General features: G+C 43.9%; 1 protein-coding gene across 1 annotated transcript in view; it reads right to left on the bottom strand.

The window, feature by feature from the left end:
• The window catches only part of mybphb (myosin binding protein Hb), a 27,002-nt gene extending 1,681 nt beyond the window's left edge, over window positions 1-25,321 (bottom strand). The window contains exons 1-12 of the mRNA XM_063215191.1: window positions 25,063-25,321; window positions 21,344-21,418; window positions 20,173-20,241; window positions 19,555-19,689; window positions 17,531-17,698; window positions 10,281-10,369; window positions 9,778-9,973; window positions 9,272-9,411; window positions 7,330-7,489; window positions 6,230-6,366; window positions 3,308-3,494; window positions 1,566-1,626 (exon numbers count right to left, since the gene is read on the bottom strand). Of these exons, the coding sequence (XP_063071261.1) occupies window positions 1,589-1,626; window positions 3,308-3,494; window positions 6,230-6,366; window positions 7,330-7,489; window positions 9,272-9,411; window positions 9,778-9,973; window positions 10,281-10,369; window positions 17,531-17,698; window positions 19,555-19,689; window positions 20,173-20,241; window positions 21,344-21,418; window positions 25,063-25,258 (1,590 nt within the window). The 5' untranslated portion in view covers window positions 25,259-25,321 and the 3' untranslated portion in view covers window positions 1,566-1,588. The remainder of the gene's footprint in view (window positions 1-1,565; window positions 1,627-3,307; window positions 3,495-6,229; window positions 6,367-7,329; window positions 7,490-9,271; window positions 9,412-9,777; window positions 9,974-10,280; window positions 10,370-17,530; window positions 17,699-19,554; window positions 19,690-20,172; window positions 20,242-21,343; window positions 21,419-25,062) is intronic.
• Between the last annotated feature and the right edge of the window lie 226 nt (window positions 25,322-25,547).

The following is a 25,547-nucleotide window of genomic DNA, read 5'->3' as shown; positions in this document are numbered from 1 at the left end:
AGGCACAAGTGACCTTTGAAATGCAGAGGAATCTGCAGGTACCTTACTGCTGTATAATACACATGCTGTTCCTTCTAAAGCTTGTGTGACACGAGTGTGACTTAAGGGCACAGGCTAATGCCCTTAACATTGTGTGTGTGTGTGTGTGTCTGTGTGTGTCTGTGTGTGTGTGTGTGTGTGTGTGTGTATGAGAGACAGAGAGAGAGAGAGAGAGAGAGAGAGAGAGAGAGAGAGAGAGAGAGAGAGAGAGAGAGAGAGAGAGAGAGAGAGAGAAGAGAGAGAGGGGTAGGGGAGATAGATAGAGAGTAATACATATAAGAATACAGTACTACGGCATTGGTTTGAGTCTACAGTATATTCTTGATTGAGACTATAGCGTGTGTGTGATTATGTGTTTGCTTAAACATTAGGGAGCCCTGAGGAAGGCTATTAGATCAAAAGCTTGGCCATTAAAAGAAGAAAAAAAGGATTTAACTGAGAAGATATTTTTCTTTCTCAACTTTCGTTTTTTTTTTTTTTGCACCTTTTAATCGCGAGTGCGGTGTAATTTGGTTAACATACTTTAAGATGCTGTAATTTGATTAATTGCTTAAATATTAGGGGGAAAGGTTTATAGCAGTTGGTGGGTTCCTATTCTGTGGGTGGCTGTGGATGGGTTGGTTTGGTGGTGTACGTCTAGGGGGAGGAGTTCGCTTGGTGCTGAGTCGGGGAAATGTGATGTAGCTGTTTTAGCGATGTGAGGGAGCGGAACCTTTATGGAGACAACGACAACGCCGCTTTAATTTATGGACCCTACCATCTGGAGCCCTAGAGCAGGGGCGGGCGGCCCGCGCCAAGATTAGTGCCCCCCCATGTATGGTCTGCCCTTAACGGGCAAAAACAGATGGTCGCAACGCAAGACCCAAATAGCCAAGCAGCCACTGCCCTCTATGGCCTGTGTGGAGACCTCACAAACCGCCATGATTTCTAGCTAGCAAGGCTACCACAGCTGAGGGAGCATTGTCTACAATAACATTCCAATGCAAGTTTACATTCGTTTGGGCTTTTGTGTCCTTGTGAAATAAATTGATGATAAATTGATTAATTCAGAGGAAGTATGCTAATAACTCCGGATAATTAAAAAAAACAAAGTCTTTGAGTCTGTTAAACTAGGTTATTATTACATGCATGGCTTTGGCTTTGATTGAAGTGTTTGTCTGTTTGTCATATTACTCAATAAATCACAAGATCTATTTTCCAGAGTGTGGCTTTTCTCAATGAAACAGACATTGAGAATTGAAATTCACATAGACACAAGACACACACTCTGCCGATGACCAATGACCGATGGAGCCTCACAGTAATAAGTCTTACACTTCTTGTTGACACAGTTGATGTTCCTAGTTGGGTCAGAGTATTACCTTCAGCTTTGAAGGATGTAGCCTACTGTCTGTCTTCACCTACTGCGTGTCTAAAGCATGGATGTCCTTCATGTATGTAAATGTCCAGTATTACCTGCAACTCTAATATGTTGTTGTTGTTGTTCTTGGGACATGTGTACCTAATGTCCTGGATGGGCATCTTACCTGCGTGTCTAATGAGTGGGCGCTTATTTCTTTTTCTGGTCAGCCTCGGCGATCACAGGCTCTGTTACAAAAAAAGGAGCATAAAATGTATCCATTAGGTGAATGGAGCATTCCTACAGATGATGCGCAGACACAAAACTAAAAACCACTCACACACGCCCACACACACACACAACTATATCTACTGTATGCAACAGTGGTGCAGCACAGTGTGATTTGTGATTGTCCAGGACAGGCCATTACCTTAAATGAGGTCTCGTGTGGCTTTGTGCATAATCACATAATTACATTCAATTCATTACATCAATGAATGAAGAAATGGCCAAGGTCGTTGGTATGCATTGAGGATTGCGTGCTGACAGGAACTGGGCCTGGTGCAAGCGGCCATGTTGCTGCCTGTCCCAAACTCCCCCACTAGCTGCCAACAATAGCAGAGGCCCGTAAATCTGTCACCAACGACATTGGCCCAACAGCGGGAGGACTCACTCAGGCACGATGGCACTTAGTTGAAGAAGCCATGTATGTTGGCCAAGCATTGTGTTGTGCTAAGTGGCATGGCATCAACTCAACTCAACTCTACTCTATCATTGTTCTAATGTCAATCATTATGTAGTGATCATCGGCATTAATGCTATCATTGTTGCTCAAACATTGTGTAGTGATTGGCATGAACTCTACCATGTTGGTCAAACATTGTGTGGTAGTCAGTGACAGAGTGACATGGCATCAATATGGCACCCAAAGTGTAACAGCCATGTGTGTGTGTGTGTGTTTGTGTGTGTGTGTGTGTGTGTGTGTGTGTGTGTGTGTGTGTGTGTGTGTGTGTGTGTGTGTGTGTGTGTGTGTGTGTGTGTGTGTGTGTGTGTGTGTGTGTGTGTGTGCGTGTGTATCATGCGAGCGTGAATGCGTGTGCATGCTTGCGCGTGACTGCGTGTTTATGTGTATATGTGCAGTGTGCATCTATCCGTGATGGTGGGTGACATACTGTTGAGACATACTCTTATTAAATTTTTTGTGTTTTGGTAACTAACTTTGCTAAGTTCCCCATTACGTGACGTTACGTGAGTCTGCTGCACACTGTAAAACATTATAGCCAGTTAAACATAAAAACCTAAGTCGCCGAGCTGCCTTAAGTTGAGTAAAGTCTTGAGTTGAGTAAAGTCTTAACTTAACTTAAAGGTACACTGTGTGAGATTTTTAGTTGTTTATTTCCATAATTCATGCTACCCATTCACTAATTACCTTTTTCATGAACACTTACCACCACCATCAAATTATAAGTATTCATTATGACTGGAAAAATTGCACTTTTCATACATGAATAGGGGGATCTTCTCCATGGTCCGCCATTTTGAATTTCCATTTCCATTTCCATTTTTTTTAGCTGCAAAAATGACTGTACTTGGGCCATACTAGAAAATATTAGTTTATTACTTAGTAAACTTTCATGTAAAGATCACATTTGGCAATAGGCAGCCCAGTTTCAAACGCAGCATAGTTGCAGTACCTTTTTTGTCCATTTCCAGCATAGTGTACCTTTAAGACAGCAGGGCAACTTACCTTTTTATGTTAAACTGGCTCGCACTGTTTTATGGTGCATGAGTGAGGCCCAATCAATGGAATAGGTGTGGCTGTAGGTGCACAGGTGTGTACTCTCAAAATGGAATGCCGTGTGATTTGTGTTGCGTGCAACGTTTAACACTCAGAAAAAAAACGATCCGCTCCACTCCGCTAACACCTACGTTTGACCTCCAGCTTGCACTGGATGGTGACCTCTCCATGGGCGTTCTTGGCACGGCAAGCGTACACACCGCCGTCGAAGCTGCCAGGCTTGCGAATCTCCAGAGAGCAGATGCCCTGGTTGTTAATCTGACGGAACTTGGGGTCCTCGCCGATGATCATCTGGTTCTTCATCCAGATAATCTGGGGCTGGGGGAGGGGGGGCATTTCACACATTATTTGAAAGATTACTGTGAGACAGATAGGAAAGACGACTCTCTGTAGATATTGTTACAGAGAAGAGCTGTCAATAATCTGGGGCTGAGCAAATGGGCAGAGAGAGAGAGAGAGAGAGAGAACAAAGAGCAGGTGATTGAGTCAGGGAGTGTAACACATGGTTCTACTTGAGCTGTAGAGTGTTCGATTAATATTGTACAAGAACTGAGCAGCGGAAAACATTTAACACTTCATCTAACAGTCTACAATGCCAATACTACAGATAAGAAGATGTAGCTCTCAGTTAAACATGGATACAGAGAGAAGGACAGCACCAATGAAATTAGTAATGTGATCTCATCCCTTATCAACGGCTAGAGCCATCAGCTAGGCGCTAACCTGAGGTGATTATAGCCTGCGTTCCAACCCAAAAGGACACATGGGCAGTGGGTAAGCGGCTAGGGCGGCACTTGTAGCCCCAAAGGTTACGGCTTTGATTCCCAACCCGCCAGGTTGGTAGGTGGAGTAATTAACCAGTACTCTACTCCATTGAATGCAATTTTGTTGTGTGCAGAGTGTGCTGTGTGCTGTGCCACATTAGCAATGGGAGTTTCCCAGGTGGGCTTTCTTTTACTTCACATGATACGACCTATCTGTAATGGAGTGACAGTGCTATTGGATCAAGGTCTTTGAATGCTACCAAGAAATACAACACTGCTGCCATACAACATATGCCCATGAGAAAAGCTCATCTAGCTACTGTAAACACTTTCATACATACTGTTTGATAGCTAAATTGTGAAAATGGCGTCTATATGTATAGCAAATGAGATGTGTACTACTGTACAAGATCTAACCTGATTGAACTGAACAGTCTGATGTGAAAACAAATAACCCTATGGGACAATAAAGGATCTAATCTACAAAATGAGAAAAGCTCATCTACCTGCTGTAAATATTTTGCACAAACTGTTTCATAGCTAAATGACAGATGAGGGATTACATTGACGGGACATCTCAGAAGGAAGGCCAGCAAGTGGAGGCTTTCCTAATTGAGAGGCCTAGTGGTTTCAATGACATCTCACTACTATACTTTTGGGTATTGTCTCAAATCTCTGATTGACTCACTGCTAAATTATCACAATTATCATTAGTGTCTATTTAAGATTTTAATTAACAGCACCAACGTTTCCAAACTCTGTATGCCCTGCACATATTGAGATGATATTTTGACAGCGCACAGCTTTTACATTCCTGAGTACCCACTTTGGACATTTTGGTATGTAAAATGGCATGCTTTGAGGTTGTAGGTTGTGATTAAGGAGCCTCTCCTGATGGCTCTGATCTATTCCATTTATCACCCAGAAGAGCTCCGGGGTGACTGTGGTATGCATGAAAGCCATGTTATGTACCAGGGCTGGACTGGGGGAGAAATAGGGCCCGGGTACTTTTGGTTGAAGGGGCCCCTCATAATTAGCCTCGCAGAACTGACTCACCGGTGGGCCCCACACCCTCGTGGGCCCCTATTTTCAGAAATGTAAAAAAAAGTGATATATATATATATATTTGAATTTAAAGGGGTATGCCACTATTTTGGGGCTTAATACAGTTCAAATCGTTGGCCAAGGATTATTAAGGTCGTAAAGTGTCTTATTTTTCATGTTAAGCGTTGTCTTGCTTTAAGACAAGTTAAAAGAGGGAATATGTCGCTATGCTAGTGAAAGTCAATGGATCCGTGTAGCATTGTAGCATGCTACACGGATACATTGACTTTCACTAGCTTAGCGACATATTCCCTCTTTTAAATTGTCTTAAAGCAAGACAACGCTTAACATGAAAAATAAGACACTTTCCCACCTTTATAAACCCCAGCCAATGATCTTAACTGTATTAAGCCCCAAAATAGTGGCATACCCCTTTAACATTTCCGAAAATAGGGGCCCACTAGGGTGGGGGGCCCACCGGGAAATGCCCGCTATGCCAGATGGCCAGTCCAGCCATGTTATGTACTATGCGTCAATACACTGTGCGCTTCCCATGAAGAGCAAATGGATCCCTGCTATGCACACCCTCACCCTTTGAGTCTCCAAAGACGGGGTGCCAAAGGGCTTTCGTGCCCCCTTGAACCCCTCTCCAGTTCCTCCTGTGGTGACCGGCATGCCAGCCATGTGACCCCAGAGCTGTCTATCAACACCACCCCTGACCCGTACCCCTCGTCCTGTACCCCAGCCTCCTGTACCCCAGCCTCCAAGAAGCCCAGGTGCCAGATTCCTGGGGCTCCGGGGCCCCCTGAAGATCTTCAGAGAACATCAGAGAAAGTGTCATTGCTGACAGCTACTCTCGGCCATCTCTCAGACACATTACTGACCCTGGTTGAGAGGAATGAGAATGTGACTATCCCCCTCCCTCTCCTCCTCTCGTCTCTTCACTTAAGGAGCTGGTGTTGAATCTTGATCGTGTGGAGGTCAATCCTAGACTTCCTTTTTTTAAAGCCTGCAACACCTCACATAGAATTTTTGATTGGTCTTTCACTGATCACAGTTCACGTTAGACCACTATCCATCGAATATGGTGCAAAATTCAGTTTGGCTGGTGGAAAATAAAAGTTTTACTAGCCACTTAATGACCCATTGGTGAATGTGTTTGGCTTGAGTGTGTGATTAGCATCTACTAGCCATTTTGGATAGTGATGGCAAAAGTTAATTTAGAGCCCTGGTCATGGTGTTTACCTTAGGGCAGCCTCTGACAGAGCACAGGAGTTTTGCCGTGTAGCCCACGGTGGTACTGCGGTCAGGCATGTTGGTGGTGAACTTGGGGGCCTCGCTGAAGTCATGCTCCTGGTAGATTGGGGGATTATAGTCGATACCTGCAGAGGAGAATGAGCGAATAAATACACTTATAGCTGGAACAACCGCAGAACTGTTTATCTGCACAGAGCTTCACTGGGACAGGAAGGCTAAGACCAGGAAAATAGACCCCTCCCCCCCCACCCCAAAAGGAAGTTTGAGTCCAACAGTATCTTCATAGCCTGGTCTTCCCATACCCTCGTGCTAATTTTATTGGTACTGAATGTTTGGAAAGGCCACATTTATTAATGGTGGGAGTGGTAGTGAACTCTATTAAACGTTGAATTGAGCCCAGCCCCGTGTGCTCGTACATCTCCCGTTCACTGATTACTGATCACTAAGGCCTTCCCAGAGCACCCTGCCCAGATTTTTTTGGGACTGGAGCACACCTGGCAAGGCCTTCCATAGAAGAGAAACATTTCTTTTAGTGATCACGTCCATGTCCATGCATCTTCATGGAGACACATTCCATTTCCTGGGTGTAAGTGCAAATAGACTGTGAAACATAATGAAGGGATGGATCAATGCATAGGACAAACGAATGAATGAATGAACGAATGAACGAACGAACGAACGAACGAACGAATGAATGAATGAATGAATGAACGAATGAACGAACGAATGAATGAATGAATGAATGAATGAATGAATATTTCACCCACCATGCATATCAAAGCATGCAAGCATCTTTTCCTTGCAATTTTAACTCACAAAGAAAGAAAGATGATTATACCGTATAAGCCTACAGTATAATGCGCAGGTAAAACAAAAGATAGATGAAAAAAAGGAAAAAAGGAGGAAAAAAGAAGACCGAAGGAAGGGAAAAAAGGAGTTTTTAAGTCCTAACTTACTGGGCGTCTTCTTATTTTTGGCACCTTTTCCCTCCTTGGTAACATTTTTGGTAATGTTTTTTGTGTTTTCATCCTGCTTCCCAGGCTCTGGCTGGAGACTCTGGGAGCCCTCACCTCTCACCAGAGTCTCACCTGTCTTGAGGATCTTGGCGGCGTCCTTGGTGACCGTGGCGTCCTCGCTCTTGCCGCACTTGTTCTCCGAGTAGATGCGGAACTTGTAGCTGTTGCCCATGATCAGGTCTGAGATGGTGGCGTTCATCCTGTGGTAGTTCTCCACCACTGTGTACCAGTCCTGGCAAATGACACACAAAAACAAGTATAAGCAAAACGTGCTGGCTTTCGCCCAGGCTATTGCATAGCTGGCATAAGCAGAGTTCAGCTTTTGATATGAGGGCAGCTGGAACAATGTATTCGCATCGTATGCAAAGGAACGTCTTTTTGTAGTTTGAAGAGAATGTGTGTCCTTTTGTCTTCGAGCTACAGAAAGAAACCCGGTTTAGACCTCATGCAATGGTGTTCCTTCCTCTCTACTGTGCTCATTTGCCTGATGTGGTCATGCAAACTACTTACTACAAACTGCAGGGAAAAAAAACATGAAGCTAAGCTCTAAACTTCAGGAGAACACCAAACACAATTGATGTGAGATCTGTCTCATTAACAGCACAGAAAACAGACAGAATATACATGAAAGTTATCTACTGCACAGTAAAGGTAGGTCTGTTGGACAAATATTTACTTAAAGGGCATTTGAGTCATCAAAGCATTGTCATTGACGTTTAGTTATAGTATACGTGTATGTGACAGTAGTTAGACAGCATTAACCTTGAGTGACTAGTATTTTATTTTAGTGCTTTGATCCAAAGGGCAGCTGGGGGAGCGAAGTGATGACAACCTGGCCATCCTTGAATGAATAGTTATCACAGACAATGACAAGAACACATGTCTGTATTGTGCATCATTTTAGATCAAAGCATAATCTTAGTTCAAAGTTGATCTGACACAGGTCCATTCCACAAACACATACACTCACAAACAGCTGTTGTTTAAAATTGCCCTGGCACTGTGTACTAAAGCACAGTGACATGGCCTGTCCCTTGTCAGCAGTGCCATTTATCTTTGTTTCACAAGCCATATAATAGAAACTAATAAAGGGGAAGACTAGCCAGGCAGGGAAATCCCATGCTGCTTTGCACAATCATTCCAATCTGAAAGACAACATGGATATTCGTCCTATACTCATGAACGGCCATCCGGGTACTTTGCTCTTAAATTTACGTTACGCCCCTTTATGGGTGAAAACAAACCGAATGTCTCATTGACTTACATGCAACATCGGCTAGCCTAAATGAACACATTCCATGCTTCAGCCACGGCTGTTTGGCTGTATTATTTGAACAGCCGGCAACCCAACACATTTTCGGCATGTTGCACGTGAACAACGCTAGTCTACAGGTCCGTATCTTTCGTTCTTTAAACCCCAACATCACCAATTGACTTGCATGGGTTGTTTTCCCCCACAAATAGGCGTAACGCACATGGAAAACGTCACGCCGTTCATGAGTATAAGGCTTGAAAGTCCCGGCCCTTTGTTCCACATTTCATGGGACCTTAGCTGACCATCTAACAGCATGGGAGCCAATAAGAGAGTGGGGAGGGGTGGATAAATGATGACGTGTTTTCTCAACAAATGGAAGCTTGCAGTTTGTCTGAAAACAACTGACACGATTTGCTGTCGGCTACGTATATCATACATTCAAAACAGCCAATAAATGGCCGTTGGCCATCAAAAACCACACCTCCCCTACGAGAACTTCAGTAGGCTGTCTACAGACCATATCTCACTTGTGATATGGCTTGATGTGAACCAGGCAAGGGAAAGACTGCTCCTACCTACTGTAATTCAAGCTACATCCCCGTCACATTTCAGACCTTCAAATAACAGTATAATATGTGGGGAGAGGAAGTCCCATATACATTGTATTTCATGCTAAATGCTACCGCATGCTAATCAATTCAACCAGGCTGAATCCAGGCTCCCTGGAGACTGTCTTCTCTCTGTGTTGCGTGCCCTCACCCCTGTCTTTTGGTCAGCCTTCTGGATGGTGTAGCCTGTGATGGTTGTATTGCCATTATCCTTGGGCTCCTCCCATTCCAGAGCAACGTTGAATCCCCATGTGTCTACAATCTTGATACTTGCGGGAGGTCCAGGCAGCTCTATGGAAGCAGTCAAATAAATCACACAGATCAGTCACATGGTTTGTACCTGGAAGCATGCAGTTTCACTAACAAATGTGTATTTTGCTGACTGATTGAATACATTGCATTACATTTAGCTAACTTACACTAGCTAAAGCTTTTATCCAAACGACTTGCAGTTATTGAGGTACAGAATATTGCTTACAAGCGCTATTTGAGGTTAAGTGCCATGCTCAGGGGCACTTCAGCCACGGATGGTTTGGGATTCAAATCGGCAACCTTGCCATTCTAAGAGCAATTCGTTGACCATTAGTCCATGGTTGCCACACTCCGAATTCACCCAGAAGTAAAAATCATTGTAATACTAGAAGAGGAGTGTCTCACCACAGATCTGGATAACAAAGGAAGCCTTGTCCTCAAAGCTCTCCACCTTCACGCTCATTTCGTAGACGCCAGAGTCTTCTCTGTCGGACTGGCGGATGAAGAAGATGCTGTCGTTGTTGCTGTTACGTATGTTCACTCTCTTGGACTCCAGAGGCTCGCCGTCCTTGGTCCAGGACACAGCTGGTGAGGGTTTGCCCTGCACATGGAACATTGGTCCATTACAAAATGCCTTAAAGCCTTAAGCCTTAACCATTAAGTCTTCACTATTACCATTTTGGTTACACTAAGGTCATAACCCAGGCTCTCCATGAAAGGGTTAAGGGCTGAAATGGGCACACATATGCTAACATTTCTGGAAACTGGTGCCTTAAAGGTAAACTTTGAACAGAATTTGGTAAACCACTAACATATTACACAGTGCACTTCCAACAGTGGCCTGTACAGGAGAAGATATTCAATTACCACTAAAATACAGCACAAAACTAAGCAAAGGGGTCACATACACTGAAGGGGATGACAATGTTGATCTTGTCGCCAACGCTCCTCACGAATCTCTGTCTCAGGAAGCGGGGAAGACGAATCTTGGGACGCTCTGCGGAACACATTCAGGACATCAGAAGTGTCAATGCTAGTGCTGTCAGCATGGATAATAGATATACAGGGGTAGATGACGTGACGTGTAAATTTTGCTGTCGCAGGCTCTTAAAATTAAGTAAATTCATGCTTTCAAAATTGTCAATGCTTTAAATGATTAAACTAATGTCATTGTTGTGAAAAAGTAATGTGTAATAAATACAGAGCTTAAATAAGTATACTTAATTTTGAGTCAAATGTCACATTTGTCCTATGGTGTGACTGAGGCAAGCCTGGTTCTCCATATTAAAACATTTTTAAATAAATAATCAAAGCTCAGTCATTTGTCTAAGCAACCCTGGCATGTTTTTCAAGGTGTCTGTTTTAGCAAGTGGCAATGCTTAATTTTTTTCCTGTTTTTCTGAGACCGTATGGACTTATGAAACTTTGTCGCAGAAAACAATGTCCTGTGGTGTGACATCATATTTTTGGTTAATTCTGTGGATAATTATCTATTGTTGAAGCTCCAGCGGTACATAAATTGTGACTTTAGACCCTTAAGAAGCCAATGGCAAGGGTGGATTTTAGATTTTTCTCTCAGAGTTCTTCAGTCAATCAATTATGTTTTGCTACCACAAGATGTATTAGTTTTGTGGTCCTTTGGTGTGACAGCCATAAAATACATTTTGACAATAGTGTATATTTTTCATATTTTTTTCTTATGTAGATGTATGAAAATGCATCTTACTAAAGGTGAAATTGTATTTCAGTTGGCAACGACATGGCTTTAAATTAACTCAAAAGCTCAAAAGTCCTATGGTGTGATGGTAAAAGTCCTATGGTGTGACACTTTGGAGTATCACACCAAAGGACAAACAGGTCACACCAATGGACTAGATATTTGAGAAATAGCTTTTAAAACAACTGGTAGTACATATTTTGTTTTGTTTTGTTGTTTGACTTGATAAATATTGTGTAGTCAAATTACGTATTCCTTTATTGGCCTTTGGAATTTATACTTTGATGCATTGTTGTTGATGAATATTTGCTGTTGATTTTAGATACTGTCAAATGATATAAAATGTCATTAATGGTGCTTTGAAACCATAAAATATAACGGTAACAGTGAAGGAAAGATCAGTGAGAGAGTATATAGAGGAGTATAGATGAATAAAGTATGCTGTGGAGAGCTCAATATACAGCATAAATGTGCTGTCCAGCTTGAGATACCAAACAGGCACTGGCCACTACACACTACAGGTTCAATGGTGTGACAGTCATAGCATACCTACAAAAGTGTGATGGTCATGCCAAGGTCACACTTCAGTATGAGTCTTATGAGCTCTGCAGGTTACATTTAATGACCGCATGGCTGTCATTAAGAGTTACGATAGGCTGATAATCGACGATTCAAAGACTTATAAGTGTAAAGTGTAGGTCCATATTGACTACAACATTATATTATGATCAAAAGACAAAATAATCATGTTGATTTGTTGATTTGATTCTGGCTCAGTTTTGCATTTCTGTCCTTTAGCGTGACATGAATGTCCTACGGTGTGACATGTTTTAAACACTCAAATATGTGTTTGAGCTAAACAATATGTTTGATAAACACTGAATATTGCATTAGGGAAGAACAAATTATCGTCCCTGAAAAGTTAGTATAAATTCGGACAATTTTGAACATTTAAAAGAAAGATATCCCTGTTTTTCCTCTAAGGTTTCTAATAATCTCACATCTAATGGGAAAAAAAAATACTTAAATGGTAATTTGTCATTAAATTAAGACTTTAAAATTTTGCAATAAATATGAAGAGTGTAACAATGTTCATAAAACTCCATCAAGCCATTTCTACATTACTTAATATATTTATTTCTTAACGTCACACCAAAGGACATATTTTCAGCAAATTGCTTCATCAACGTAAATAAATAATCAATGAATAGACCAACATTGTGACCACTTGGATTTTTTTAAAGATTAATTGCTGCACTACGTAGACATGTACTTTTTTCCCTCATAAACAATGTTTTGTGAAAAAAATGTTTTTTGCTGCCTATCCGTCATCTACCCACAGACATATCAGACAGTGTTGCCAGATTGGGCGGTTACCCGCCCAATTGGGCTACTTGGGATGGCGGGGAAAACCCCCAGAAAAAATTGGCAATTTTTCTGCAGTTTTATGCCCATAGAAATCAATGCAAATTGTTGAAATCGGGTGGAATTTAGTGCATTTTGGCGTTTTTTGAGAATCTTTTGGGCGGGATTTGATCATACACATCTGGCAACACTGATAACATATACAGTCTGTAGTGAACATGATGGGTTGTTCACGGACAGTGTAAGTCAGAAAATATGGCTTAGCTAATAGTAATGATTTTTGGCCTGGCTCTCAGTCTCCTCTCTAATTCATCCAAAAGGTGTTCCATTGGGTTCAGATTCAGATAAGAAAATGACTATAAATAATTAAAAGTGAATGTGGTAGTTGCAATTTTTTTTCAGATAATGTTACAATCGACTGGTAACAGAACAGATAATTGAAATAATCAATGTGGCAGCCAATTGTAGTGGATAATGTGAGAGTAGTCCGTACACTGGCAGTGGCAAGTGCTAAAAAAAACCCTGTGAAGATCCCACTACAGAATCGAAACGTTGCAATTTGTTTAACACTTAAATATTTTCAGGGCATGTAGCCTACCAGCCAGTGTGCAGACAACTTTCTCTCTCTCTCTCTCTCTCTCTCTCTCTCTCTCTCTCTCTCTCTCTCTCTCTCTCTCTCTCTCTCTCTCTCTCTCTCTCTCACACTCCCCCTCTCCCTGATTGAAGCAATAGCCATCAGGCTGGTGGGTAATTCCATCCCCAACTCAACAGGTTCTCAGCTTGGCCTTAATATGGAAAATCAGTGGAGCCACTCGAGCCGGGCAGCTACAGTAGGCCACCCAAGGCTGCAGTATGAACACAAGCTGCTACTGTGCCGTGCAGAGTAATGGACCTCGGTGCTAAGCCCATATGAGACTTTGGTGGTATTTTGGAGATTACGGAGGAGATCTGGGGGGTTCCTGAAGCCTTGTCCAGTGACAAAATTCACCTCTTTAAATGAGCATTCCCCTAAAGCTACCCCCGCATTCCCTCCCAGCAATCAGTCTGCTTGGTGCAGCACAGCACACACCTGCTGGCTATGGTATGGCTATAGTGCGGCCTGAAATAGCCAGCCACACACACACACCCACACACATATTCACACGCCCACACACACACTCAAACACATTCACATTCACTCACACACACACACACACACACACACACACACACACACACACACACACACACACACACACACACACACACACACACACACACACACACACACACGCGCACACACACACACACCCACACACATATTCACACGCCCACACACACACTCAAACACATTCACATTCACACACACACACACACACACACACACACACACACACACACACACACACACACACACACACACACACACACACACACACACACACACACACACACACATGCACGCGCACACACACACACACACACACACACGCGCACACACACACACACACACACACACACACACACACACACACACACACACACACACACACACACACACACACACACACACACACACACACACACACAGACCATCACCACCAATAGTGCCACTCATGGCATGAGAAGTCTTTCCAATTTCACAAGGAAGGAGGTACAGTATCAAGTGTCAGTAAAACCACACACACACACACACACACACACACACACACACACACACACACACACACACACACACACACACACACACACACACACACACACACACACACACACACACACACACACACACAAGCATCCGGGACAGCCTAGTAAGGGGACGGATGGGGGAGGGCAAGACGAAAGGGTGAGGTGTGGAAAAACTGAATTATCACTTGACAAACTCAGTGGGTGACACTAATTGCAAAAAATAATAATTTACAAATCACAGACAACAACTGCTCTCTCTCTCTATATTTTTGTTTTACAAGACACTGTTTCATTACACAGAGTTTGACATCAGGAGAAGACACTGAAATGGCCCTAGCGCAATCTGAGCGACCATAGTTTACGTAACTTATATGCGAAAGCTTCCCAAAATCTGAACGTCACCTGCCAACAATGCATTATACCTTACGCTCTTTTATGCCAGGTGGAGAGCTTTTTTTATGGCTCTTATGCATTATACCTTACGCTCTTTTAAAACATAAAATGAAACTCTAAATCAGAACACTTTCTATCTTATATCCTTAATTTAGGGTGGACTTTCTGCTTTCAAGACTGAAACAGTTTGATGTTTCTTGCAGCTTGCAGCTGTTTTATTTTGGTAGCAAAAATGTTGATGTTAAAACATCCGTCCAAAAAATGCTTTCTCAAGAGACTGATCCTCTAAACGTCTTTAGGATGCATGATTATGAGTTGAAACTAACAAGCCAAAGAACACTAGAAGTATGAGATACCAAGTCTTTTGTCATTCCTCAGAGTGCCTGGATGTTGCCTATAGTAACAGTACCTAATATCAAATCTACTCCTCCGATCTCAGTATACAGACACCTCCTCAATGGTGCTACTGTGTGCTGCATATACGTTGTGTGACCTTTGGCGCCTGAATGAACACATTCTAATGCAAGATGAGGGTCCTAGCTTTTACTGTAAATGCAACTGATTTAATGTTGTTGTGTGCTTCAGAGGCTGAGATATTTAGGTTTTAATAGGCAGAGGGCACCTTTTCCCAAAACAGGACTTAGGTATTCAACAGGTGTTTTTTTGCAGGTGCCCTAAGGCTAAAATGGGTTAATGGAAATATAATGGCAGCCTATGGCCAATCAAAGGCACAGATGATTGAGACCTGTTGAGACCTGTTTAGAGGACTGTTGCGGTCCGGATGACCTGGCATGACTCCATTAGCAACCTAAAGAATGGCTGTGTCTGTCCACAGATGGGAGAAGCTTGTAGAAATCTGTGGCATGTTTTTAGACAGCGTGACCCTGGAGGGTTTGGTGGGGGGAACTTGAGATGTCCCAGCAGACCCTGAGTACACTGCGCAAGCACATGGGAATTTCTCCACCTCCCCCCGGCACGCCAACCTCCCATCGCTCCCCTCCCCAACCCACAGCGTCTCCCACTTGTCACCATCACTCGCTGAGAGGGTGGCTTGACACTTCTGCAGCCTCTGGATTCTGCCAATGCCTCCCAAGCCTAGCTAAATAATGTCTGAGTTGTAATACGTGTTAATACAAGGTACTTCGCAGTGATTTTCCAAAGGATTTGTGCAGCGGTACTGTTTCTATTCCATGAGGGGATAATTCAAACATGGGTCCTCGATTTTGCATAGACATGGAACGTTTCTCGAAACAGAATGCAGTTTGAGACATACGTATTTCACAGCCCCACTCGCTGTCCCATTTGATCGGACTCAAATAACAGCCCCGATCCACATTGGCTTTTCCATCATCTTGTACATCGAAGTCTTTCTTTAGACACTCATTGACGTCAAGATGAGGGCCACAGTGCATCAGTGACATGACTTTTGTGTAATTATACTGGTAATTAAATCCTCCACAGATAAATACTTATGTTGTCTGAACAGTTTCATAAGGCAGTCTTACAAAGGACATTGGTCATTTGTTTCAAAGTAACCTCTCAAGATTGCATTCTGTCAGCTAGTGCTCTCAGTCTGAACTCTTTACAGATGATGTTGCTATCAAATTTCATTAGGTGTAATCTTCCAATCTAGTGTAGGTGTAACATTGACATTTTAAATTACCTTTTGCAAAGGTAATTCCATTCAAATAAAATCTTTGATTTCTATGATATGACATGCATTTTTCTATGTCCGATCCAATAGCATCCAGCCAATGCATCTTAATGACATGATCTCTCCAAAATCTGTTTGAACCTGGCGGAAAGGCATTCCCCATTTGGCCATAGTGCTCGTTCCAGCGAGGGGCCAGATGCCTGAAAGGGAGCGCGGCGCGCCTCACCAGGGTTGAAGCCAAAGCCAGCGGGGTGTCAGGTAGATGGATTTATCATGCTGCCAACTTGGCAGAGACAGTGGTACTGAAGACCTACATAGTCCCTCGCTCTCTCTCTCTCTCTCTCTCTCTCTCTCTCTCTCTCTCTCTCTCTCTCTCTCTCTCTCTGTCTCACTCACTCACTCTCTCTCTCCATCTCTCTCTCTCTCTTTTGCACTCTCTCTCCAGGCTTAATGCCTCCCATGGGTGCACGTAGTTCCCCCAGAGCCATCGCAGGATGAATTCAGACCCCTGTGCCCCCCCCTCTAGGCCAGGACACCAGGGGACATCTGAGGCCTGGAGACATCGGAGATGACTTTTGGAAGGCTCTGATCTTTCAAACACGGTCTATTTCTACAGTAGACATAAATGCCGGAGCTAAGGGGCTAAGGGGCTAAGGGCTAAGGAATAGAACCTGGGAGCAGCTAGCTACGGGTATGTAGAGATCAGTGCCAGGAAATTGCAACTGCACTGTACTACAGACGCAACTCAAGGCAACGTGAAGAGGTGCAGGATAGGGAACATTACCAGTAGAGGCAGACAATGTTGGCATTGCGCTGACGTCTGCTTTTAATAATGACTCTTTATCTTCTAACCACAAAATTGAATGGGAGTGTGAGTGTGTTTGAATGGAATGTAAGATGTGACATTCACTACGCTCACATGACGTTTTTAATTCCAAATGAATAATTCAGAATTAAATAGTTAAATACTTTCATTTAATTCCGAATTGTGAAGTGTTAACATGATGCTTTCAAAGCGGAATTAAGCTTCATGGAGAATTAACGTGAGTTCATTTGGAATTAAAATCGGCATGTAGCCTAAATGTAGCCAGTGATGACTCGTCTCACCGGGCCTACTTCTTTTTTTTCCTTTCTCTGAACATATAACTGTTAATCTTTGAGAACCAGTGTGCTTTTCTATGTATGTTTCTACATAAATCATGTACTTCCTTTTATCTTTTTTATCTTTCAGGCCTGTTTTGTCTTTGTTGGTGAGAAGTGTGCAGACAAAACTAAACAAAACAAACAGCAACAAAAAAAAACCTTCATAGCAATTCCATTTTTTTATACTGTTGAAAAGGCTGCAATGAGCGTAAACTTACCACCAACCTCCTTGACCAGAACAGACTCGGCCAGAGCGGCAGGGGGGCTACGGCCGCCAGGGTTCATGGCCACCACGCGGATATTGATGCGGTCTCCAGTGGTCTGGTTCTTGACGACATAACGGCAAGAGATGGTGAGATCCTCATTGGCTGCCTTCCAGTCATCAGCTGTGTGGAGAGGGATGCGATTTTAGTGATTTTAGCGAGCGTACCCGCTCTCACCCATATAAGGGTCTCCAAGAACAGGAAGAAGCACACCGGGAAGTCGCTGCACTTCTTGCATCCTGAACAACATACTGGGAAAGCATGGCACTTTGTATGCAACACACTGCATAGTCTGGAATACCAATACAGGAACGTTAACTCACCCCTGATGTAGCTTACAGTAAGCAGCAGCTGCATTAAACAGAGAAACATTGGAAGAAGTAATCCTATCCTGATCCGTGTTTTGCATCGTCTCTACCTTTCCCTCAGCATGTTTTGACCAAGTGTAACTACACTGGTATGGAACCAACAATAGTAAGAGGCTGGGTCTGACACTTGGGATGCATACATTTCAGATACTGCAAGTTCAGGTGTAAACTTTTAAACTGAGAAGTTAAAACGTTTGCTATTAGTGAAGACGCCAAGCTATGCGTTGAATATGAATCTGTAGGACATATAATAGAGTCCGCTTACTGTGCAGGTGCAAGATTTCTTTTTGGGAGTTGAACTTTACTAAACTAAGAGATAATTGATGTGGTTAAGATAAAGACATACTGCACTTCTCATACTAGATTTAGTCTTCGGGGATTAAAAAATGGAGAGCACCAGTTTAACAGTCATCCCTCAAAGTGGCTCACGCCTGAGCCCCCTCTCACCTTATAGCACTGTTTCTCAACGGGGACTCTACAGCCCCCCCAGGGGGCGTTAAGAAGCTCTTGGGGGCATTGAGGGAGACATCTGAGAGAGGGGGCTCTCAGCTGGAAATGCGGGGCAGTAGTCTATTTTTTAATACTAAGAACGGCGTTGGCAGGCTTATTTTGAGGTCAATGGGGCGTTGGGAGGCTTATGATGAGGTCCAGGGGGTGTTTGTTCAAAAAAGGTTGAGAACTACTGCCTTATAGGGACATAAATAGGTTGGGAGATAAATCTACCGGTGACGTGTGAGGGAACAGCTGCAGCTGATGGTCTTGACCAAGTCAATAAAAGCGTAATTTACAATTGGCTATGTTTAAATGAGTGGCCTGTGCCGGTATCGTGTGGCGCGGTATTTAAAGAAGAGAGGGTACGTCAGAGCTGTGAGCTGAGACTTCTCCTGGTCTTTTAGCTTTGCCCCGGGGCTGGCAGTAGCTGGACTGTGAATTCACGCTGTTGTATTCAAACCATGCAGGCTAAAGCCGACTTTATGATCTATCAAATCTTTGATGAAACCCCTGTCACTTTGTTAAGTAGCTGTTGAGCTCTCTCTACACACTGTTAGCAGTAGCCAATGAGAGGTTGTCTTTCATTCAGGGTGAATATCACTCAGTGAACCAACCAGGGCTATGCTACTGTGCCTTGTGCTAACATTCAATCTCACCAGTGTAGCTAAATGTGTGAGGGTCTAATAGGTCGGTGACTAGTCATTGTTCCTCCTTGGCATGAGCTATCTATAAGCCCTTCACATGTATGCAGAGGTGCAAATAGCTGTTGTCCGAGAGTAAAAACCCTGCCAAACATTTGTTCCGTGACGTTACTAATACATGCTATTATATTGACACCATTCTTTCACTAGACATATACAGGGCTCTAAATTAACACCAGCCAACCGGCCAAAATGCTGGTGAAAATTTTGTTTGGCTGATAGAAAGGACCAACTTACTAGCCACTTTGACCCATTAGTGAGTGTGCGTTTGGCTAGTTAGATTAGCTACTGGACATTTTGGCTTTTGAGGAAAAACGTTAATTTAGAGCCGTGGACACAAACTATCCCATTAAAAGTGATCCCACACTTTTGTATTGTATTGCTCGAATAGGCCAAAGAGCAAGAGGTCTGAACTTACTTCCTTCCATGGCGACCTCCACGGTGTATCCATCCAGGCCATCGTTTCCAATGGTGGCTGGTGGCCTCCAGCTGATGGTGACGGAGGTGTCGTTGACATCCTCCACTCCCAGCTCCAGGGGCTCGCTGGTGGGCTCTGTATGGGGAGGTTTGGAGAAAGATTTTCATTACATCACATTACATTACCTTACATTACACTTGGCTGACACCTTTATCCAAAGTGATAAGTGTTTTATTAAGCATGGGGCAGTGTGGGGTTAGGTGCCTTGCTAAAGAGCACCTCTGCCATGGAGTGAGATAGGGAGTGGAAGGGTGGGATTTGAACCAGGAAGATTTTCATTACATCACATTACATTACACTTGGCTGACGCCTTTACCCAAAGTGACTTAGTTATAAGTAAAATTATAAAATTACCAAAAAACCTATTGAGGATCCAGGGTCTTGCTCCTTGAGACTTGGTCTGACCAAGATCATAACCATTAACGTTTCCCAAACTGCATGGTTGACCCGCCTCCCCATTATGAGTAGGGGTGTGTTTGGAGTAGGTGTGTTACCTGTATTTCTAGTTACTTTTGTAATATGTTATGCGTAGGGGCGTGTTTGGAGTGTATGCGTTACCTGGGGGAGGAGGAGGTGTGGGGGGCTTGACCTCCTCTACTGGGGCTGCCTCCTCGGCTGGAGCTTCTCCTAACAAGTAGGCAAAGAACTGAAATGAATGCACTATAATGCCTATGGTACTAAAAGTTACACTGAGCGTGAACCATAATGTTAATTATAATCAACTAATAACAACATGATTTGAACAGGATTTGTGCTACTGTAGTGTATATCATCGATGGGAGTGGACTATTGATGCTGCATGGTTGCAGAAGCTTAGCTGTAGGCTATAAGCCGTACACAAGTCTGAACAGACAGACCATACTAGAAAAATAATAGTCTTGCACTTTACATGTCTGTATGGGTATTGCACTGTATAGGTATGCTACGTGTAATGTATGTGTACTGTCTATGTCTAATTGTCTATGTCCACACCTAAAATCTATGTCTATGTCTGCACAATACAGCCGACTTGACTTAACTTGACTTGAAAAGGTGAACAGTATATTGTACAGTAATAATTCAGCACTGAGAGAGACAACTTAAAAACACTTATGGTGATGGCTCTATTCTCTGCCAGTGTTGAAATAACACTACAATGTTGACTGTGGATTTGGTGGGCTAGTATTAATAGCCTGAAGAACAGCAGATGAATGATGATGATTATGATAATGATGATGAAGATGATTATGATTATGGTGATGATGATGATGATGATGATGACGGTTGTGATCAAAGGTGTCAAACATCCGATTCAGAAGTAAGCTACGGTAACCCATTAAGACACAGTCTTATAAATTAGTTGTTACCAGAGTGGCGATGACCAAGTCGTAGTGCATTACTAAAGCCCCTGTGTTATGCCTTAGTAGTGTAGTACTATGGTAGTTAACCTTTCAATGACAATTACTGTGTTTCACTGGTGGAACAGCGTGCATTATGGGTCTACGGAATGAGTAACGTAGAGTTACTGAGTAACTGGTCTACCTGTTTTGAGTGCTTGGGATCAATGAGACTTGGGTAATTATTAGGATTAGCAGATTCATAGCTAGTTGGATCAAATTTGCTGCAGTTTTTTTTGTTTTACTTTCTGAACCCCTGATTGACACCTCTGATGGTGGTGGTAGTGTTGGTGTTGATGATGATGTTAAGGATGATGGCAGCGGTGCAGCTGCGTTGCTGATGCTACAGTTACCTTCAGCGGGAGCGGCAGGTGCCTCGCCTTCAGCTGGGGCGGGGGCGGCCTCTCCTTCAGCGGGTGCAGCAGCACCTGGCATTGCAATGTTACAATGTTAGCCAAAGCAATGCAACGAACGAACGAACGAACGAACGAACGAACGAACGAACGAACGAACGAACGAACGAACGAACGAACGAACGAACGAACAAACGGAGACTTGTTCTCAGATGACTCAGATGATCCGGGCAGTAGTTCTTTCTTGACTATGGAAATAAAGGCTATAGGTATATGTGCTTGATCATTGAAGTGAAGTGAAGTGAAGTGAAGTGAAGTAAAGTTAGCGTAGTTATTAGTGGTAACGGTAGCGGTAGCGGTAGCAGTAGCGGGAACGGTAGCGGTAACCAAAGAGTGGATCCCGGAGAGAATAACGTGAGAGCAGATAATACAGAGGGCGCCAGGCCAGGCTGGCATTGGCCGTTACCATCAGCGGGGGCGGCTTCTGCGGGCGCAGCCTCGGCTGGGGCAGCCTCGGCAGGGGCGGCTTCAGCAGGGGCGGCTTCTCCTTCAGCAGCTGGGGCGGCGGCTACCATTAGGATGTTAACAATAGCCATGGTTAATCACAGGTAGTATGGTTATTATTATTACTGCAATGCTTCATTTTAGCTTCACGTAACTGCTGACTGCTTGCTGCAAATGGTCAAAATTAAATCAAAACAAAACAAAATAAATAAATAAAAATGTGTTTGTTATGTTAGCCTTTAGTTTTAGCTGTAACCGTAGAGCAATGTAGTTGTATGAGCTTCAGCAAAGTCTTCGGTGTTGACCGGCAGCTGGTGTCAATGGGTTTGCCTGCAGTGTATCATAAGCATTCTTTCTTTCCCACAGGGGTCAGAGGTCAAGCAATAGCCAAAGCGGATCAGGTAAGTAGGTCTATGTACGTAGAACACTATCCAGGGAACACCGGTGACTTTGCTGTCGTGGTTCTGGTATGATCACAGTCAGTGCTTGAAGTGGAATAAAAGAGGTGCAGGAACTGTAATCGTCCGAAAATACCATCCAAAAAGAAGTGCAGGAACCTTGATTTTCCGAGTCTTATCAGTACAATTGCAATTTTCCAGTACAAGTAAAATTTTGAAACAACTTGTTTGAACTTATAAAATGCGGCGCACGAGATAAGTTCTGCCAGAAGGCTGATGATGAAAATGATGAGGAAGGGGAACTGGGTACCCCTGAGTTCCCCCTGACTTCAAGCACTGATCACAGGGATAAAGTGATCCAGGTTTACCCTCGGCAGGTGCCTCGCCTTCGGGGGCGGCAGCAGGTGCCTCACCCTCTGCAGCAGGTGCGGGTGCGGGAGCTTCCTCGGCGGGAGCGGGAGCAGCTGGTGTTAAACGGTTTTGGAATTAGTCAGGGTATATCACAAACTGCAGGGCAGGACAGAAGATCTAGATAGATACTAGGTAAGTCATTCAAGGGCTACAGAAAGGGCAGGAAGGTTAGATTTAGTACGTTGTCCATGATGTACCATTAGTCGTGCTGCTGTTTGATAGATTTTCAGAGTAGGCCTGGGGCCTATAGCCAGAGAACCAGAAAACCCTTTAGGAGTTAGCAGTAGTGAGTAAGCTATGTACGTACGTTACATTTCATTATGCAGTTAACCTTAATGCGTCGACAACTAACTCAGCAGCAGCGGGTGGAAGGAAACAGTAAGTTGTAGTATAGCATTAGACAGGATGCTTCGATGTTACCCTCGGGCTCGGCGGGGGCTTCTGCGGGAGCCTCGGCGGGCGCCTCTGCGGCTGCCTCAGCGGGCGCCTCAGCAGCGGGTGCCTCAGCGGGTGCCTCGGCAGCGGGTGCCTCGGCAGCAGGCGCCTCGGCAGGTGCCTCAGGTGCGGGAGCAGCCTCCTCAGCAGGCGCGGGAGCGGCTAGCATTAAAGTGTTAAATTGCTGTAGTGTTAGAGCAGGTCAGTGGTTGAGGTAAATACAAAAAAACATACACATTGCCCATATCTTACTAAACAACAAAACAGCAATAGTATGGAGTAGTAAATAGTTAAAGTTAGTGCAGCAGTTGCTGCAGGGATCTTGGGTTTGTTATCATGTTAAGGGGTGGTTGTCGTAGTCGTAGCATTACGAACTGGACGGTAGTTGTTTTAAGCCATTAGTGGTGAGTCATTTTTGTTACCCTCGGGCTCAGCGGGTGCCTCTGCGGCCGGGGCCTCGGCGGCCGGCGCCTCGGCAGGTGCTTCGGGAGCGGGAGCTGGGGCTTCCTCAGCTGCGGGTGCGGCTGGGCGTTAGAGGTTACACAGGGGTTAGTGTTGAATAAGCAAGGCAAGCATGGTGCTATTGTTGTTGTTATTACTACTATTATTATTGTTATTATTATTATTATTAGTGGGTTCTGTTGGTGCTACTATTACTGTTATTATGGGTGCATGGTGCGACAATGATTATTACTATTATTAGTGGGTGATCTGTTGATGTTAGGTGCTGAATAAACATATGCAACCAACAAGTGTATTGGGCATTTAACCACCTGCTCCACCATGGTTCAGTACTAAGCACCCTGAGGTTTCTTGGATTGTGCATGCAACATGTAAGACACCTTGGAATGAACATCCCCTTGTACACAGTACTTGGTGGTCATTTCTTTTCACCAGTCAAGTAACAATTAAGCCATAGCAGTCCAATGCCTGTAATAAAGGCTGTGGATTTTAGCTGACGACAAAGTGTAGTATTAGACAAAGAGCAGAGTTCATGAAAAATACAGATAAAGCAACATTTGAAGCAGGAAAAGCACAGTGAAATGCATCATGTGAAATGCAAAGGGCGACATAGCAAGATATTGCAATGGCTTTTTGCATGGGACACTCGTATGAAGAAATGTGCGGAACAATCAAGCAACATGAAAGCAAATGAGCAGTTGTGCGCCACAGGGCGCCTGCGCACAGTGCGCAGCAACTCTTTCCCGACTTGGATGGTTTTGACAAAGGTGTCTCCTCTGTGCGTAAAATACCGCTCGTGGAAAATAGCCGCGATGCATTCATATTGCAAAAGTATAGTACAGGAGTATTGCGAAATTACTGTACACTACTAAAGTATTAGGATTATTGTAAACAGCAAATGCCTATGTGAACAACAAAAGTCGAACAATATTTTGGCGCTGTAGACTGGATGGTTATCCATTTGGTTATCCAAAATGCGTTAGGCAAAATTTGGCGACTGTTTATCGAACTAAAACGGATAGTGCATCTATACAACTGATCCTACAACATCACAGTGAAATCACAACTACTGTGCCATTGAATTACTATGAAATGAAGAACAAGTTAGAGCAGGTGATAGGATGGGGTATCCATGTGGTATCCGCGCGTTTTGCAAAATTTGGCGACTCCGTTTACAGAATTAAGATAGGCAAATAAACGTACAGAATGTATAATTCTGTCGGGCTACACCATTTATACAGTGATGTACATTTCACAGTTATTGTGAAAGTACAGTGATTACTAAGATGAACCAGCAATAGTCCCTTTGCTTCTTGATTGACGCGGGAGACTGAAAAGGGTATCCAAAACTTGTTTAGAAAAAAATGTCGACTCCATTTGACAAACTAAGATGGATAATTAAACGCACGGAATTCATCAATAAAAATATAATTCTTCTTTAGAAAGTTGGCGACAATAGATTTTCTCGAAACGGCCTTGGATTCTCCTGGAGACGGGTCCAAACACTACCTTCAGCTGGAGCCTCGGCGGGTGCAGCCTCAGCGGGTGCAGCCTCGGCGGGAGCAGCCTCAGCGGGTGCAGCCTCGGCGGGGGCAGTCTCAGCTGGGGGAGCCTCGGCGGGGGGAGCCTCTGCTGCGGGCGCTGGCTCCGCGGCCTTCTCCTTAGGCGCGGCCGCCTTCTTGATAGGGGCTGGCTTGGCTGGCATTTTGTCCTGTTTAGAAATCCCTCTCTCCACAAAATCCGTTGACTGCGGCCACTTGCGGGGTGACAGGAGATTTAAAGGGCAGCGATGTGTAGTTCGTTGACACGAACTCCACCCCTTTCCAGTGTCAGGTGTCCGCTGCCGGGATAAGGCCACAGCGCGCTGGGTAACATGACAACCAACACTTCTGCATGAGAGCAATGTGCTCAACACGGGCGGAGTTTCCCCACATACAGTTAGGAAGTGTGTCAGGCAAATTAAATTGAAGTCAGAGAGACTTATAGCTAGGTAA

The sequence above is a fragment of the Engraulis encrasicolus genome, chromosome 14 (genome assembly GCF_034702125.1).
Source record: "Engraulis encrasicolus isolate BLACKSEA-1 chromosome 14, IST_EnEncr_1.0, whole genome shotgun sequence".
NCBI classification, from domain to species: Eukaryota; Metazoa; Chordata; class Actinopteri; order Clupeiformes; family Engraulidae; genus Engraulis; species Engraulis encrasicolus.
The sequence above is the reverse complement of the archived record's forward strand: the minus strand, read 5'-3'. Positions and strand labels throughout refer to the sequence as shown.